This window comes from Macaca mulatta, chromosome 18, assembly GCF_049350105.2.
Source record: "Macaca mulatta isolate MMU2019108-1 chromosome 18, T2T-MMU8v2.0, whole genome shotgun sequence".
NCBI classification, from domain to species: domain Eukaryota; kingdom Metazoa; phylum Chordata; class Mammalia; order Primates; family Cercopithecidae; genus Macaca; species Macaca mulatta.
Genome location: NC_133423.1, coordinates 56,363,991 through 56,381,048, shown reverse-complemented (window position 1 = coordinate 56,381,048; position 17,058 = coordinate 56,363,991). Strand labels below are relative to the sequence as shown.

The following is a 17,058-nucleotide window of genomic DNA, read 5'->3' as shown; positions in this document are numbered from 1 at the left end:
AGGCCTGGCTCGTGCGCGGGGCGGGGCCACGGCCCCAGAAGAGAGCTAGCAGAGCGGCGGCTTTGCACAGGGGTTCAAGAGTGTGGTGGAGCCAGAGGGCCGCAGGGGGGCGGGGCTGCCTTCGTCTGGCCCTCGGCTGCCTGCGAAACGCGGACCGGGTGATGCCCCATGAGAAACCACTCTAGTAGTTCCGCTCGGAGGGCGGAAGTGCGCGTCTCAGTGTGTGCGGCTGACCAGTTAGCGACATGGTGGCGCCCGTGCTGGAGACTTCTCACGTGTTTTGCTGCCCAAACCGTGTGCGGGGAGTCCTGAACTGGAGCTCTGGGCCCAGAGGACTTCTGGCCTTTGGCACGTCCTGCTCCGTGGTGCTCTATGACCCCGTGGTAAGAGGTCGCTGGACCCCTGGCCTTTGTGCTTTTGAGGTTGAACCTGTGGACGTGCACCGGGCGCGCTGTAGTTGCCGCCCCAGACCTAGGAGGCGAGTCGGGTCGTCTCAGGGGAGCGGGGTTTGGGCTCAGTCTCCAGTGGACCTGTCGGACTCGCTCCTCGCCCCTCACCCTTCGCCGTCTCACGCGTGGCGTCATCCTAGGGTCATTGCTGCCTATCACCTGCCAGTAATTTGTTAGTCGCAGACAGAAACCCTAATGATGAGAATCTTACCTGAAGCCTTCTTTGGGGAACTGTAGTACCGTTAATCAATTTGGGTTTTAAAACAATTGAAATTTATATGTAAATTAAAACCATCATCCCACAGGTGCGATGTCATTTCTGTGTTTCCTTCAGTTTTGGTTCATGAACTTTTGTTGTATTGAATTTCAAGGAAATGTTACCTGTGTTTTAGCTACGGGAATGAACATTTTAGAGAAAGTGATAGTTTGGGGGAAAGATCATAGGGGATGGGGATCCTAAGCCCTGGTTAGAAGGCGGGACTTTCCTCGACTTCACCCAGTCGATTATTTTCTTGGCGCTTTCCTTACCGTATTTCTCCAGTGAATAGTTTTTGTATCCTCCCCAGAATTCATTGTAACCCCATTCCCACTGGCTAATTTAGGTCGATACAGTTAGTCTTGCATCTCAAAAGGAGGCTCAGTATAAAAAATAAAATGTTGAAAATTAAAATACAATGTAGGAGATGGCTATATGTATTTCTGATCATACTGCTTTATTGATTTGATTAAAAATTTCATTATTGGCCAGGAGCGTGTCTCATGTCTGTAATCCTGGCACTTTGGGAGGCAGAAGTGGGAGCATTGCTTGAGTCCAGGAGTTCGAGACCAGTTTAGGCAACAGAGCGAGACCCCCAGTCTACAAAAAGTTAAAAAAAAAAAAAAATAGCTGGGTGTGGTGGCGTGCGCCTATAGTCCCAGCTACTCGGGAGGTTGAAGTGAGAGGATCGCTTGAGCTCAGGAGTTTGAGGCTGCAGCGGAGTGGGATCACACCACCGGACTCCAGCCTGGGCCAGACCCTATCTCAAAAAAAAAAAATTATTCTCACACCCTTTGCAGATTCAAATATATATATGAAATATTTTTATCCACATTACCCCATCTTGAGCTTGCTTGCCTCTTCCTGGTTTTTGTTTCTTGTTATTTGCATACTTGAATGGCAAGAGAAAGTGCAAAAAACAAGGGTAAACTTTAAAGGGACCATGAGGCAAGGACCGGCTGTAGAATGGGAGAGACCACAGCAGGCTCTCCATCATCTCCCACAGCGTCTCCTCATCCAGCACCGTGAGCGCGGAGCCTTGCGGCATTGCGGCACAGTTCCGCCATGGCTGGGCACTGGGAGGACCCTAGGAGGGCGGCTCTGGGGGTGGAGTTGTCAGGGAAGCAGGAGCCCGGGAGAGCCAGGGTGACACCATTTTAAAATCAACTCCGTCGTAAAATTAGCAAGGCACACTCTTTGCCAGTCAACCCACGGTCCTGAGATGTTTACGGCAGAGGAAGCAGCTTGGTAACGCCTGCAAGGACAAACTCCCACAACGAAAAATGTCCAGATGCCCAGATATCACAGGACAAGATCTGTTTTTAAGATGATTATACTCATGCTTTGATGTACTTACACACTGAAATGAAATTCTGATTCAGCTGTAGAATCCCATCTTTTTGCAGCAGTTGAATGGATTTGTTCCCATGTATTCCATCAGATTTTAAATCATAACCTGGTGGCTGAGCTAGTGAATTTTAGCCTATTGACAAAGAAGTGTTGAGCCTAAAAAGTACTTTGTCCTGTTAAATATTTGCTGGTTGGGCTTTTTTTTTTTTTTTTGGAGTGTAGTGACACAATCTCTGCTCAGTGCAACCTGCAACTTTCACCTCCCAAAATCAAGTGATTCTTGTGCCTCAGCCTCCCTAGTAGCAGGGATTACAGGTGTGCACCACCACACCTGGCCAATTTTTGTGGTGTTTTTTTTTTTTTTTTTTTTTTTTTTTGAGACGGAGTCTTGCTCTGTAGCCCCGGCTGGAGTGCAGTGGCCGGATCTCAGCTCACTGCAAGCTCCGCCTCCCGGGTTTAGGCCATTCTCCTGCCTCAGCCTCCGGAGTAGCTGGGACTACAGGCGCCCGCCACCTCGCCCGGCTAGTTTTTTGTATTTTTAGTAGAAACGGGGTTTCACGGTGTTAGCCAGGATGGTCTCGATCTCCTGACCTCGTGATCCGCCCGTCTCGGCCTCCCAAAGTACTGGGATTACAGGCTTGAGCCACCGCGCCCGGCCCAATTTTTGTGTTTTTAGTAGAGACGGGTTTTACCACATTGGCCAGGCTGGTCTCAAACTCCAGGCCTCCCAAAGTGCTGGGATTAAAGGCATGAGCCACCGCACCTGGCCTCGATTGAACTTTTAAGTAAATATGGGAATAAAAGCATGTCAAATGCTAAAATAAAGTTTTGGGAATGATGCTCATTCAGCAAATCTTCGACAACCATCTGTGGGTTGGCCCTGGGCTGAGTGATGATGACACAAGGTAATGAGTGGTAACTTGTGGCCACCAAGAAATTCTCAGTCTAGTGGGAGAGACAGTGAAATACAGTAAATTGCTTTCCAGCCTCAAATAACCTATATGTAAAATATATTAGTTTATGCACATTTGCCTTTTTCTTAGCCATGAGAATTCTAGTTGGTATATAAGCAGATAACAAAGCCATTGCCATTGACAACAGATAGAGAAAGGGGCTGTAAAGAGGAAGGTGCGGTAGTCACAGTTAAAATCTTTAGTGATGTGTGAAGTATGAGAGCTCCAAGTGTGGGGTGAGGTTGGTGAAAGCAACCTGTTGAGGATCTGTGGGGAGCCTGGCAATAGGCCCTGTAGGAATCTGATGTGTGAGGACTTTAGTAGTTGTGGCCTTGTGACATTGTGCCACTGGGTCTGAAAAACCCACCATCTCATTGACCATGGCATGCAAAGTGAACTGTGCTTGTACCCATTAATCACAGATTCCTCTATTGAAGGGCTTTTTTTTTTTTTTTTTGTCAGAGAAACCCTCAGATTGGTGCAAGCATAGTAGGCCTACTTCCACAAGGAAGCAGCTACTTGTCTAGCTTGGTGTGTCAGGACAGGCTGCCCAGGTGAGAGGGATTGGGCATTGTAGGAGAGTGAGCAAAAGCAGGTGGATGCAGACCCAAGAGTTCAGTGTAATGGGAGTACAGAATGCTGGGAATGTGGAGTCTCAAGAAAGGCAGGACTGATTTAGAGGAGTGGATAACTTAAGCCATGGTTAAAAGTTTATGGATTGAAGAAGGCAAATCTGTTTGATGTAATCCTGATGTTTTTACTAGTATCGAAAACACTGAAATCTGTTTTTACTTACTTATTAATTTTTCTGTAGGATAAATTCCAGTTTACTAACTGGTATTTTCTTCTTTAAAGAAAAGGGTTGTTGTTACCAACCTGAATGGTCACACTGCCCGAGTCAATTGCATACAGTGGATTTGTAAACAGGATGGCTGTAAGTATTAACCAGATTGTTAAAGTTGATCTCAATTGCTTTCTGATAAAGTATGGTTAGCTATTTTTTTCTCATCACTTCTCTTAATTTAGCATCACCTTATATGATGTTATACAATTGGAGAAACAGAAGAAAAATGGTATTCTCAGTGAGAAATCTGAACTGTATTTTTACTTCGTAGCAGTTGAAGCTTGGATTATACAGCAGTGCTTAGGATGAGGTTAGTGCAGCCCTAGACTTGGGCAGGATCCCGTCCCACTTCCCCAGTTGCCCATAACCTTTGTTAAAAAACTTGTAAGCAGGGCCTAGACTGAGGCTATGTTTCAGAGACTTGGTTTCTTGGTCTGTTTCTGCCATAAACAAGCTATTGCTTTTTCTTTTTATTCTTTTTTCTTTTATTTATTTAAAATTTTAGATTTTTTTTTTGCCAACTGGTTGGAGACGAGAATATTTATTTTTTTTAGAGACAGGATCTCACTTGTTGCCCAAGCTGGAATGCAGTGGCTCCATCAGAGTTCCCTGCAATAGCTGGGACCACAAGTGTGTGGCACCATACCTCTCTAGGTTTTTAGTTTTTTTTTTTTTTTTTGAGACGAAGTCTCACTCTGTCCCCCAGGCTAGAGTGCAGTGGCGCGATCTCGGCTAACTGCAAGCTCCACCTCCCGGGTTCACACCATTCTCCCTCCTTGCTGTGTAGCCCAGGCTTGTCTCATACCCCTAACCTCAAGCAGTCTTCCCTCCTTAGCCTCCCAAAGTGCTGGGATTATAGGATGAGCTACTATACCCAGCCAGCTATTGCTTTTTTAGGCAAGACATTACATCTCTACTGACCCTAGTTTGCCCATCTGAAATAATAACATCTGAAACGTAAAAGATCAGACTAGATCAAGAGTGTCTTAGAGGTTTGTAAGACCTATGAGATCAAATTATTTTCATAATGATATCAAGAAGTTATTCACAGTATTCATTCTTATTCTGTCATGAATGTACAGTGTTTTCCAGCAGCCACATGATGTATGATACTGCAGCAGATTAAATACAGAAGCAGATAGGAAAATCCAGCTATATTCTAATAAAATCATATGTTAAAGAGATTTGTAGGAGTGTAAAATAGTTCCTCTCTTTCATTAAGTTTTTGTTTTGGAAACCATTGGGGTTTTTCCCCATCAAAATGTTATATATGTTCACACATCATGGAACCCTAAGTAAATGGTTAAATACATATTTTTCGTATTTCTCAGTTTTAATTTCTAATGTGGTTAATATTGGTACATATGGTTCATATAATCAAAAGCTTTTTGGGGTCCTCAAAAATTGTAAGACTGTAAAGGAATTCTAAGACCAACAGTTTTGAAAATTTCTGGGCAAGATTATCTTCAGGTCTCTTCCCTCTCTTAAGATTCTGACTCCAGAATTTTCAGTTAAAATATTGGTTGCCTTTAGATGGTGCTCTCAAAATCCTATGATATTTCTTTAGTTGCTTTAAATATACCTACTGCAGTGTAGTTATGGGTTCTGAATTAGTTTTATTTTTCATTCCACACTCATTTGAGGGCATTTTGAGCCAGGCACAAATACAAAGTTTTCTGAATTATTAAGACTTTGCTATGATTTTATAAATGATGTTTAAAAAAGTTTAATAAGCTACTTATTTCATTTGGTTCTGTAGGATTAGTCACGTGTTAGGTCAATAAAAATCATTAAATGGTACAAGGGATGACTGTTAGTGTGGATAATAAAACATAATTGCAATTATATTAATTGCCACCAGATAACATCAAAGACTGACTCTCAGAATAGGAATTTGTTATAAAATATTAATTTAGGCTTGTATGTTTTATCTTCCTTTTAAAAGTGAGGTTACATAAAATGAATTGCTTGTGTATTACTGTAATCTATAACTATTATGATTGATTTCCTTTAATTGAACTGTCAGATAATGCAGATAGCCTTTCCAACCATTTGTCAGTGATATATAAAATTTTAATATCATTTGGTATTTTTAATATGTCTGAATTTTAACATTACTTTTATGTATAGACATTCTTAAAATCATATAGTTAGTTAAGTGGCTTAATTACTGTGACGCATGAAGTTGAGGCCCATGATCACAGTTGGCTGGCAGCAGAGTTAGGACATGAACCTGGGCCTTCTGAGTTCAAATCTAATGCTCTTTAGTCCAGCTGCTTCCCTGAAACAAATAAAAAGAAAATCCAAACCCAAATTAGGTTATTTACCCCTTTTTTGGGGTACTACTTTTTCTTCTGTTATCACTGAGAAGTTGCAAGTGTTTAAAAGATCTATTTTGAAGTAGGTCTCTAATTTCAACAATAAGTCATATTCTTGGTAGTAGCACCTGACTACAATGTTTCATATAATGTTCCTGCCAAGAGTGTTTAGCCTGTATCTAATCATGAGGAAACAATCAAACAGATTGAGGGACATTCTGCAAAATAACTGCTGGCTACTATCATTGTCACAAAATTGAGGGGGACTAGGAAACTATTCTAGATAAAAGGAGACTAAAAAGGTGTGATATCCAGACATTCAGTGTATTTCTTTAGATTCTGAATCCCAAACAAATAGTTTTGAAAGGCATTCCTGAGACAATTAGGACATTTTAATATGGACAGTATATTATATAATAATACTTATCAATGTTAGACTTTTTGAATGTGATAATTGTATTGAGGTAATATAGGAGAATATTTTCGTCCTTAGGAGATGTATGGTCTTTGAGGATCAGAGATCACAGTGTCTGCCACTTACATTTAAGTAGTTTGCCTCCTAAAAAGTGTGTATGTGTACGTATATAGAGGAAGAGTAAGATATTAAGCAAATATGGCAAAATGTTACCAGTTTGTGAATCTAGGTAGAGGGTACAGGGGTATTGTTTTTTGGTGTAGCTTGGAAATTTTAAAAAATTGCAGAAAAAATGAATAAAGATATTTACTGAGATATAATTTTTTTCAGCCCCTTCTACTGAATTAGTTTCTGGAGGATCTGATAATCAAGTGATTCACTGGGAAATAGAGGATAATCAGGTGGGTAGACATGTTTATAATCATAAGAAATGACTTTTTTTGTTTGTTTGTTTTTTAAGAGGTAGAGTCTCACTCTGTCACCCAGGCTGACGTGCAGTTGTGCAATCGTAGCTCACCTCAGCCTGCTAAGTAGCTGGGACTACAGGTGCCTGACACCATGCCTGGCTGATTTTTGCGTGTGTGTGTGTTTTTTGTTTTTTGTTTTGTAGAGATGGGGTCTTTGTTGCCCAGGCTGGTCTCAGAAGTGACTTTTATGTTTACTTTTATTTTTAATTTTTTTCTTCAACTGTGTTGTTCTTTTATGAAGTTAATCTTGCTCATCAGCAACACAAATGCTGTGTCTTTTGTACTACACAGGCCCCGTACCCTTTGCTCTGATTTCTACTCCCATGTTTGTATGCTGTTAACTGTCTCTGTGAATTTCCTGTCATTTTGGAATAATTTTCAAACTATTCTTACTTGGGCTGATCTGTTTTCAATGCTTGTGGCATACGAATATAGATTTACAAGACTCTCCTCAGTGCCACCCCACCCTTCTGTCTTGTTATGTTTTTAAAAATTCTCTGATTAAGCTATAACTGTGCTTAAAGATGTGAAATGAGTATTTTCAATAGATTTAATTTTTTTAGGGGGTAATGTCAGACTTGTTTAAAAAAAAAGATTATAAATACGAAAAGTACAAAGAAGGAAAAACCTATACAAAATCTGAGCAGAGTGAACTTTCTGAAGAATGTCATTCCACGTCTCTAGTTATATGTGTATAATTATGCATAACAGAAATTATATTGTATCCGAGGATTTTTTAAGCGTTTTTGAGGTGAGATCTGGCTGTGTTGCCCAGGCTGGAGTGCAGTGGCTGTTCATAGGTAAGATGATAGTGCACTATAGCCAAGGACTCCTGGACTCAGGTGATACTCCTACCTCAGCCTCCCAAGTAACTGGGACTGCTGGCACACAGCACTGCACCTGGCTTAAGTGTTTTTTCCAAGAAGTCAAAGGCTAATCATTCTAAAGAAAGTTAGTGTACAGACCCTTATACATGAGTATTATGTGCACCTTCTTTGGTGGCAGAATTCTGTTTTAAGTATTAGAATTGGAAAAACAAATGAGGAGACATTTAAGGAACGCCACTATTTCAGCAGACAGTTTATAGAAGATGCCTTTTGAAAGAAGTGGTGGAATGTCACACATTTGAAACTTAAAAAAAGATGAACCCAAAACATCAGTAGAAGGGATGCCAGAGGGAATAATCTTGATGGCAAGTAGATAGACTTGATAAGCAAATGGGATTTCCCACTTCTCTTTGCTTTTTTTCTGTTTTGCAGTCCTACTTGAATTAGGCAAGTATCATGAGTAGATGCTAAAAGTACTTAGTACAAGTTTGATGGGGAATAGAATGTTTACTCAGTGCCAAAGTATACTCATATTACCACCAAAAAAAAAAAAAAAAAAAATTAACATCACAGTGAAGAAAACTGGCAGACAATACTTCTACTAAATATGAAGGTTAACATCACTAAAACTTGGACAGACTGAAACCATGTGCCTCCTGATGGGATGTGCTTATGTAGTAATGCTGTCAAAATGTATATTCTGAGTCTCTTCATAATGAAAATCACATAATCCAAAAAGAGGAACATTCCACAAAGTTGACCTATATTCTTCAGAATACCTATTATCTTCTCAGAGTAGATTCCTAGATATGAGATTGCTGTGTCACAGGGTATTTACATTTTGTGTGTTGTTAACATGGTCAGACAGACTTCTTGAAAAGTTTTATTCTTTTCAACTTAGAGGACCTATTTTTGGCTCAGCCGTTTTATTGGCATCTTTATCCAATTAAATAAAGGTTAAAAAAAATCCTTTTTTTTTTTTCCACAACGCTTCTGTCATTCTCTCTGATTCAGCTTTTAAAAGCAGTCCATCTTCAAGGCCATGAAGGACCTGTTTATGCGGTGCATGCTGTTTACCAGAGGAGGACATCAGATCCTGCATTATGTACACTGATCGTTTCTGCAGCTGCAGATTCTGCTGTTCGACTTTGGTCTAAAAAGGGTTCAGAAGGTAGGTTTGGAGACATGATAATCCAGACAAACGAAATAATATTTAACAAATGAATGACGAGCAGAAGAGCATATATATATTTTTTTAAAACTTTCAAGCAACTTTAAAAATACTATAATTCTAATCTAAATTTTTCTTTTGCACTTATTTAAAATTCTCTATACCATAACTTTTTCATGTAAGTCATTTTGCTCTCTGTAACATTGTTAAAATTTGGCCATTTAACTTCACATGGTCAGTGGGGGCTCAGGATTGACTTCTCTCATCTCCCTTCTGCTACCTGGGGCTGTGATGATGCTATCCAACCTGTCTAGTTGGATAAGCTCTGAGGTAGTTGTTCATTGTGTTTTTTATTATTTCTTAGTAACGTGCCTTCAGACTTTAAACTTTGGAAATGGATTTGCTCTGGCTCTCTGCTTGTCTTTTTTGCCAAATACTGATGGTGAGTATCCTGTTAAGTATATATTAAAAGAGCAGTATATTTGCATATTGTCATATGATTAGAACCTAAAAGAAATGTATTGGGTCTTAATTTTGTATCTAAATGTTTCTGTGAAACAAGATGTGAATAACATACTTTTATCATAATATTCAAGTGATCTGAGTATAGAACATAAAGTTAAGGGCTTATTAGGATTTTGATAGCTATTGATAATTTAAGTGACTTACTATATACTTAAGAGTGATACTGTTAGTTATCAAATATACTGTGGATGTGTATGGATCTATGGACGTGTATGGAATGAGAGGAAAGTATCTCATTCTTTAGAAGGTGAAGGTCTGGGGTAAGTTGAAAAAGTTTTGAATGAGGCCGGGCGCGGTGGCTCAAGCCTGTAATCCCAGCACTTTGGGAGGCCGAGGCGGGCGGATCACAAGGTCAGGAGATCGAGACCACAGTGAAACCCCGTCTCTACTAAAAATACAAAAAATTAGCCATGCGCGGTGGCGGGCGCCTGTAGTCCCAGCTACTCAGGAGGCTGAGGCAGGAGAATGGCGGGAACCCGGGAGGCGGAGCTTGCAGTGAGCCGAGTTCGCGCCACTGCACTCCAGCCTGGGCAACAGCGTGAGACTCCGTCTCAAAAAAAAAAAAAAAAAAAAAAAAAGTTTTGAATGAAGGTGACATATGAGCATTTCTCTCAGAATGATGGCCCCTTCACATCCCGCATAATGACATTTTGCCCAAGACCATTTAAAATCTGCAAACAGAAAAATTTCCCTTTTGCTGTGAAACCTATCTGTACTTATCTTTGAGTATCTTCTACAAAGATAATAGCCAGTGTGAGTGAGTCAGCCTCTTTGCCTCCACAGTTACCTGGAAGACAGGCCAGGTGAAAAGAGGCAGGGCCTGGAAGCCACCAGCCTCTCTCGCCCTCTGTAGCAGGAGCTGCAACTCCATGGTTTCATGTTATGTTCCATTTTGTGCAAGGCTCTGTAGAAGGGGAAGCTGCACACATTCTGGCATCATAACAGAATTTCATTTCTTCCATCTGCATTCAGGCCAAGTAACTGGAGTTTTGTTTTTATTGTTTTTCTTTTTCTTTTTTTTGTAGTTGATCTAAAGTAAGAAAATCTTTGAAAAACACACTTGGTGGCAAGGCATGTCCTTAGAGAAAGTCTCTACTATATCTAGCAGAATCATCAGGGCTGCCCTTTGGCAATGCAAATTATTAATGATTTTTTATCTTATTAAAATAATTTTTTTTTTTTTTTTTTTTGAGACGGAGTCTCGCTCTGTCGCCCAGGCTGGAGTGCTGTGGCCGGATCTCAGCTCACTGCAAGCTCCGCCTCCCGGGTTTACGCCATTCTCCTGCCTCAGCCTCCAGAGTAGCTGGGACTACAGGCGCCCGCCACCTCGCCCGGCTAGTTTTTTGTATTTTTTAGTAGAGACGGGGTTTCACCGTGTTAGCCAGGATGGTCTTGATCTCCTGACCTTGTGATCCGCCCGTCTCGGCCTCCCAAAGTGCTGGGATTACAGGCTTGAGCCACCGCGCCCGGCCTTATTAAAATAATTTAACAGTCACATCTTTCATAGCTTTTTAAAATTTTTAAATTTAAAATTTATTTATTTTTTAGAGATAAGGTCTCATTTTGTCACTCAGGCTTGAGTGCAGTGGTGATCTATAGCTCACTGCAGCCTCAAACTCCTAGGCTCAGGTGATTTTCCCACCTCAGCCAAGTAGCTGGGACTACAAGCATGCTCCACTATACCCAGCTAATTTTTTTATTCTTGTAGAGACAGGGTCTGTTTATGTTGCCCAGTCTGGTCTTGGACTCCTGGCTTGAAGTGGTTCTCCTGTCTCAGCCTCCCAAAGTGCTGGGATCACAGACATGAACCACTGTGTCTGGATCCCCTTGCATAGCTTTTTAAATTTTTTATTTTATTTTTTTGACACAGGGTCTCATTCTGTTGCTCAGGTTGGAGTGCAGTGGTGCCATCACAGCTCACCTCAGCCCCCTGAGTAGCTGGGACTCCAAGCACATGCCACCATGCCTAATTGCCTTGTATAGCTTTTTAGCCACATGCTTAATTACGTGCTCTTTTATTTATTTTTATTTTTATTTCTATTTTTTGGGATGGAGTCTTGCTCCATTGCCCAGGCTGGAGTGCAGTGGTGCGATCTCGGCTCACTGCAATCTCTGCCTCCTGGGTTTAAGTAATTTTCCTGCTTCAGCCTCCCGAGTAACTGGGATTACAGGCATATGCCACCACGCCCAGATAATTTTTGTATTTTTGGTAGAGACGGTTTTGTCATGTTGGCCAGGCTAGTCTCAAATTCCTGACCTCAGGTGATCCGCCCACCTCAGCCTCCCAAAGGATCACGCCCTAGGATTACAGGCATGAGCGACTGCACCCAGCCTTTTATTTTGTTTTAAACAAAGTAAAACATAATTCAAACAAAACATAAGGTCCTCAAATTAACAAACATACCCTTAAATCTGTGTGCATTAGCCATGATGCTAGGGCTCATAGTAGCTGTTCATTATTTAGTTGTCTTAACAACCTTTCCTCTTGGTCTTCGGGCTGACATGGTGAAAATACTCTCTAGTTGCTCTCGAGCGTAATTTTCACTTCTATCATAAATGTCATAGAATGGAGAGAAGGACTGGATTCTTATTTAATAGTCATTATAATTACCAAGTAACCACTGAATAGATCATTTGAGTGTTCATTTTATTCCTGCAGACATTTATTGAGCATTTTCAATTATTCATATAGTGGTGTGGGAAATTGAAGTCAGGATTCTTTACCTAGCGCTTACAATCCAGTACAGCTGATAATCATAACATGTAGTGGAATAGGGAACTCACAGTGAAGCCTGTTTTTTTTTCCCCAGTACCAATATTAGCATGTGGCGATGATGATTGCAGAATTCACTTATTTGCTCAACAAAATGATCAGGTAATAATGTTTATTAAGAGGCTAGAATTATATTCTGCTTAGTTATATCTCAATACGGACTATATCCAGATTATAGAATTTTAGAGAATGTTCTAATCTAAACCAAAATAATCCAGTAGAATCTTTTTTTGATAGTCCTCTGTTAAGATGGTTGTCTACTCTGAACACCAAGTAACCACTGCCTTGATCATCAGGCTCAGAGTTGTTAGGGGGAAACAGGTCATTAGGTAGGGGAGGAGAGATGGAAGATGCTGTGGTAGTTGTTTTTCTCTTAAAAATTTAAACAAGTTACAACATACGTACAGTGAAGCATTCCTAGAAGTATTTATTTGCCCTTCTGAGCTTTACTTAGATTTTAAGTGATTAAACTAAAGGAGAGAAATTTAGAAAGGGATTGGTTAACTCTAAACTCATTTATTTAATAGTGAGGATACTTGTTTCTTTGCATTCTATAAGAAGGTTAAAAATGGTTGTGAAAGTTCAGCTATTCAACTTTTTTTTTTTTTTTTGAGACAGAGTCTTGTTCTGTCTCCTGGGCTGGTGCAGTGGTGAGAACATGCGTCACTGTAATCTTGACTTCCTAGGCTCAAGCAGTCCTCCTGCCTCAGCCTCCTGTGTAGTTGAGACCACAGGCATGTATCACCATGCCTGGCTAATTTTAAAATTTTTTGTAGACACAGGATCTCACTTTATTGCCCAGGCTGGTCTCAGTCTCCTGGCCTGAAGTGATAGTCCCACCTCCTCAGCCTCCCAAGGTATTAGGATTATAGATGTGAGCCACTGCCCAACCCACCTGTTTTTCTATATTATATCTACAGTATGTATCATTTTATATCATAAACATTTAAAATATTTGAGATTACAAATATTATATTATCTACTCAGAGGTGCTCCAGTTAGTGATTTAGATATCATGTGATGGGTTTTTCATTCCCAAAGGAATGCTTTTTCCTGTCTAATCAAATAGTGTTCTCAGTAAAAGAGCAATGCAGTAGGATTGTCTGAGACCAAATGATGTTACTGGTATACATGAAGATGTTAAATTCTTATAGCAAGCCCAATGATTTTTATCTTACTAGTTTCAGAAAGTGCTTTCTCTCTGTGGACATGAGGATTGGATTAGAGGAGTGGAATGGGCAGCCTTTGGTCAGTATGAAATTTTGCTAATGCACATACAGTGGGAACAAGTATGTGTTACTTCCAATAAAGCAGCCTTTTATATTTTAATTTTTAAGTTTTCTTTGTATGTTATGTTTTTCTATTGTCCCAATTAGAAAGGAGGATGCTTATCCCTTCTGTTAATTGCTAGTTGGGTGGTAGATGATTAAATAAATTGATATTTATTAGATGACACTAGCTGTCTTGTTCACCTGCAGACCTTCTTGAAAAGTTCTTTGTAGAACTTAGTAGACTATATATGAGTATTACATGTTATAAACATGTATTAGCATTGTATGCATATTTTTCAATGTCACTAAAAATGAATATAGATCAAATGAATTGGAGGGTAAGGAAACAAAGTGTTTTTTTTGGGGGAAATTAGAAATATATATATTATAGAGAAAAAAGTCTTATACATAAACTTCACAATATGTTTTAAAATTAATATTTAATATTATTTTTTAATTAGGTAGAGATCTTTTCCTAGCAAGCTGTTCACAAGATTGCCTAATAAGAATATGGAAGCTGTATATAAAGTCAACATCTTCAGAAACTCAGGATGCCGATAACATAAGACTGAAAGAAAATACTTTTACCATAGAAAATGAAAGTGAGTAATAATGAAAATATCTGATAGAACAATACTTAGGTCTCTTAGTTGGTTGATTTTTTTTTTCACCACCCACCTATGTGAAGGTTAGTTTTTCACAAGTGTTAGATTCCTAGATTCCTATTTCTTTTTTCTTTCTTTCTTTTTTTTTTTTTTTTGAGACAGAGTTTCGCTTCTTCCCCTAGGCTGGAGTGCAGTGGCGTGATCTTGGCTCACTGCGACCTCTGCCTCCCGGGTTTGAGCAATTCTCCTGCCTCAGCCTCCCAGGTAGCTGGGATTACAGGCACGCATCACCATGCCTAGCTAATTTTATTGTATTTTTAGTAGAAATGGGGTTTCACCATGTTAGCCAGTCTGGTCTTGAACTTCTGACCTCAGGTGATCTGCCTGCCTCAGCCTCCCAAAGTGCTGGGATTACAGGTGTGAGCCGCTGTGCCTGACCTCTTTTTGTTTTTTTTTGAGACATCTTACCCAGGCTGGAGTGCACTGGTATAATCACAGCTCACTGCAGCCTTGAACTCCTTGGCTCAAATGGCTTAGCTTCCTGAGTAGCGAGGACTACGCCATCACACCCAGCTAATTTTTAATTTTTTTTGTAGTGATGGAGTCTTGCTATGTTGCCCAGGCTGTTTTTCAACTACTGGCCTCAAATGATCCTTCCACCTTGGTGTCCTAAAGTGTTGGGATTACAGTTGTGGGCCACCATTCTTGGCGTGATACTTTGTATTTTCCCATTTTTATGTGAGAGTGAGTCATTTTTCATATGTGAAATAGTTTTCTTCTAAACCATATTAGTAAGATTTTTTAAGTTGCTGAGAATAATGTTTTGTGTTCTCAATAATTTGTAAAATATTACTAGATTTGCAGTTTTAGCATAGGAAGACCTAAAGGAATAATGTAAATTACTTATACATTTTATTGGCCTATAATAAAAGACAAGCTAAATCTCACCATTTGAGTAGTATATTTAATTCTGATTTTCCTATTGTCTAGCCTTAGAACAGAATCCCTGCATGGTAGATGCTGTTGGGATGTTGTTTTTGAAAGAGATGTTTTTGGATGTGTCAGTTATAAAGGGAGTTCTCAGCATTGTTCACCTAGGTGTATTCTGTTTTTTGTTACTATTCTTGGTTGTAAAGTCCATCAGAGTTGAGATTTTAGTGACAGTTTTATGGGGAGAATGAAGAAATTATATAACCAGCATATTAGGAGTAGCTATACCCAAATATTAATTTTTTTCTATTTTCATTATATTGTTTGAAAGGTCAAAATACTGGTTTCATTTTCTTTATTTCTGCATTTATCCTTTAAAAAAATGGGATTTGTAGTTGTCCATTCTTATGCTTCTATAAAGAACTTCCCAAAACTGGGTAATTTGTAAGAGAAAGAGGTTTGCTTGACTCACAGTTCTGCAAAGCTGAGGAGGCTTCAGGAAACAAATTCATAGCAGAAGGGGAAGCAGGCATCTTCTTCACAGGGCATCTCCCACCAGATCCTTTCCTTGACAGGTGGGTCTTGGAGGGATTACAATTCAAGATGAGATTTAGGTGAGGACACAGAGCCAAACCATATCAGTATTTTGGGCTATTATATTCTTACAGTGAGTGAGGATAATAAGGAGGCTGGCATGACTTTTTCTTTCCTCATGGTAGTTTAACAGTGGCTGTCTCAGAAAATTGTAAAAACAGAAGATTTTCCTTCATATTTATTTAAGACCAGCTAGAACAAAATATAAGGAAAAATGTCTAACTTTTTCTCCTATAATTTTTAACAGCAGTTGAGGTTAAAGAAATTTAGAATGCATGTTCTTTTTTTGAATCCTAACTATCATATTTTGTCCTAATTTTTTTTTACATAATTGCCCAACTGGCTTGGTTATGGAAATTTTCTTTTTAGAAGAACTTTGAGGAAATAATACCTTCATTGCTTTTGTTATAGGTGTTAAAATAGCATTTGCTGTTACTCTGGAGACAGTGCTGGCTGGTCATGAAAACTGGGTAAATGCAGTTCACTGGCAACCTGTGTTTTACAAAGGTAGGAAGAAAACCATACACATATTCCTTACTCCAGTTAGATCTTACGGCATGGTAAGCTGACCAAATCAAGTGGAGAATTGTTTTAGTGTGATTAGAAATCTCAAATACAAGACATTTTCAAGTTGACAAAAAGTATAGTACTGCATTCCTGGTGTGCTAGACACTCAATCCCATTGAACATTGAACTCCTAAGTGGGAAAAGTGTGATTCCTGCCATGATGCTGAAACTACCACACCCCCATTAACTTTTTATCTTAGAAGTTTCCACTTGATTATTATGGAATTTAAGAAAAACTGACTTTCAGGCCAACTTCACTGGATCCTTTACCCTTGGTAATAACAAAGTTGGGACCACTCAGCTACATTATTTATGAGAAAGTAAGACTCTGTTACTGCTTCTTTCTTTTGCCCTTTATCTCCATTTATGGAGTGGCAGTTCTGTGCATGTTCAGGCTGGTGCTAGGTTTATAGCTAGATGAGGCATAGCCTCACATTCTTCCCTGGCCTCTTCCCCAAGGCAATAACAGCAATAATTAATTCTTAGGCAAACCACCATTCAGCTCTTCCTTACATTATGCCGTGTTTGCTATAATTTAAAAAACAAAAAAGTTGGAATTATAGATATTGAAGACCCCGTTGTATGTTCTTTCCTGAACATTTCCTCTTCATCCTTCTCTAGAGGCAATTACAGTACTGAATTCAGTGCATATCATTTTCATGCATGTTTTTATACTGTTGCTACACATCTATATAGCTATAAACAATATTGTTTTATAGCTATTAAAATGATACCAATATGTA

The 17,058-nt window shown here is 39.6% G+C and overlaps 1 protein-coding gene across 2 annotated transcripts in view; it reads left to right on the top strand.

Annotated features, from left to right (window-relative positions):
- Positions 1-218: 218 nt before the first annotated feature.
- The window catches only part of ELP2 (elongator acetyltransferase complex subunit 2), a 44,183-nt gene continuing 27,343 nt past the window's right edge, over positions 219-17,058 (top strand). For both annotated transcript variants that reach the window (XM_077974816.1, XM_077974817.1), the window contains exons 1-9: positions 219-383; positions 3,864-3,942; positions 6,916-6,986; positions 8,894-9,050; positions 9,415-9,492; positions 12,386-12,450; positions 13,530-13,596; positions 14,081-14,221; positions 16,160-16,255. In XM_077974816.1, the coding sequence (XP_077830942.1) occupies positions 246-383; positions 3,864-3,942; positions 6,916-6,986; positions 8,894-9,050; positions 9,415-9,492; positions 12,386-12,450; positions 13,530-13,596; positions 14,081-14,221; positions 16,160-16,255 (892 nt within the window). In that variant the 5' untranslated portion in view covers positions 219-245. The remainder of the gene's footprint in view (positions 384-3,863; positions 3,943-6,915; positions 6,987-8,893; positions 9,051-9,414; positions 9,493-12,385; positions 12,451-13,529; positions 13,597-14,080; positions 14,222-16,159; positions 16,256-17,058) is intronic.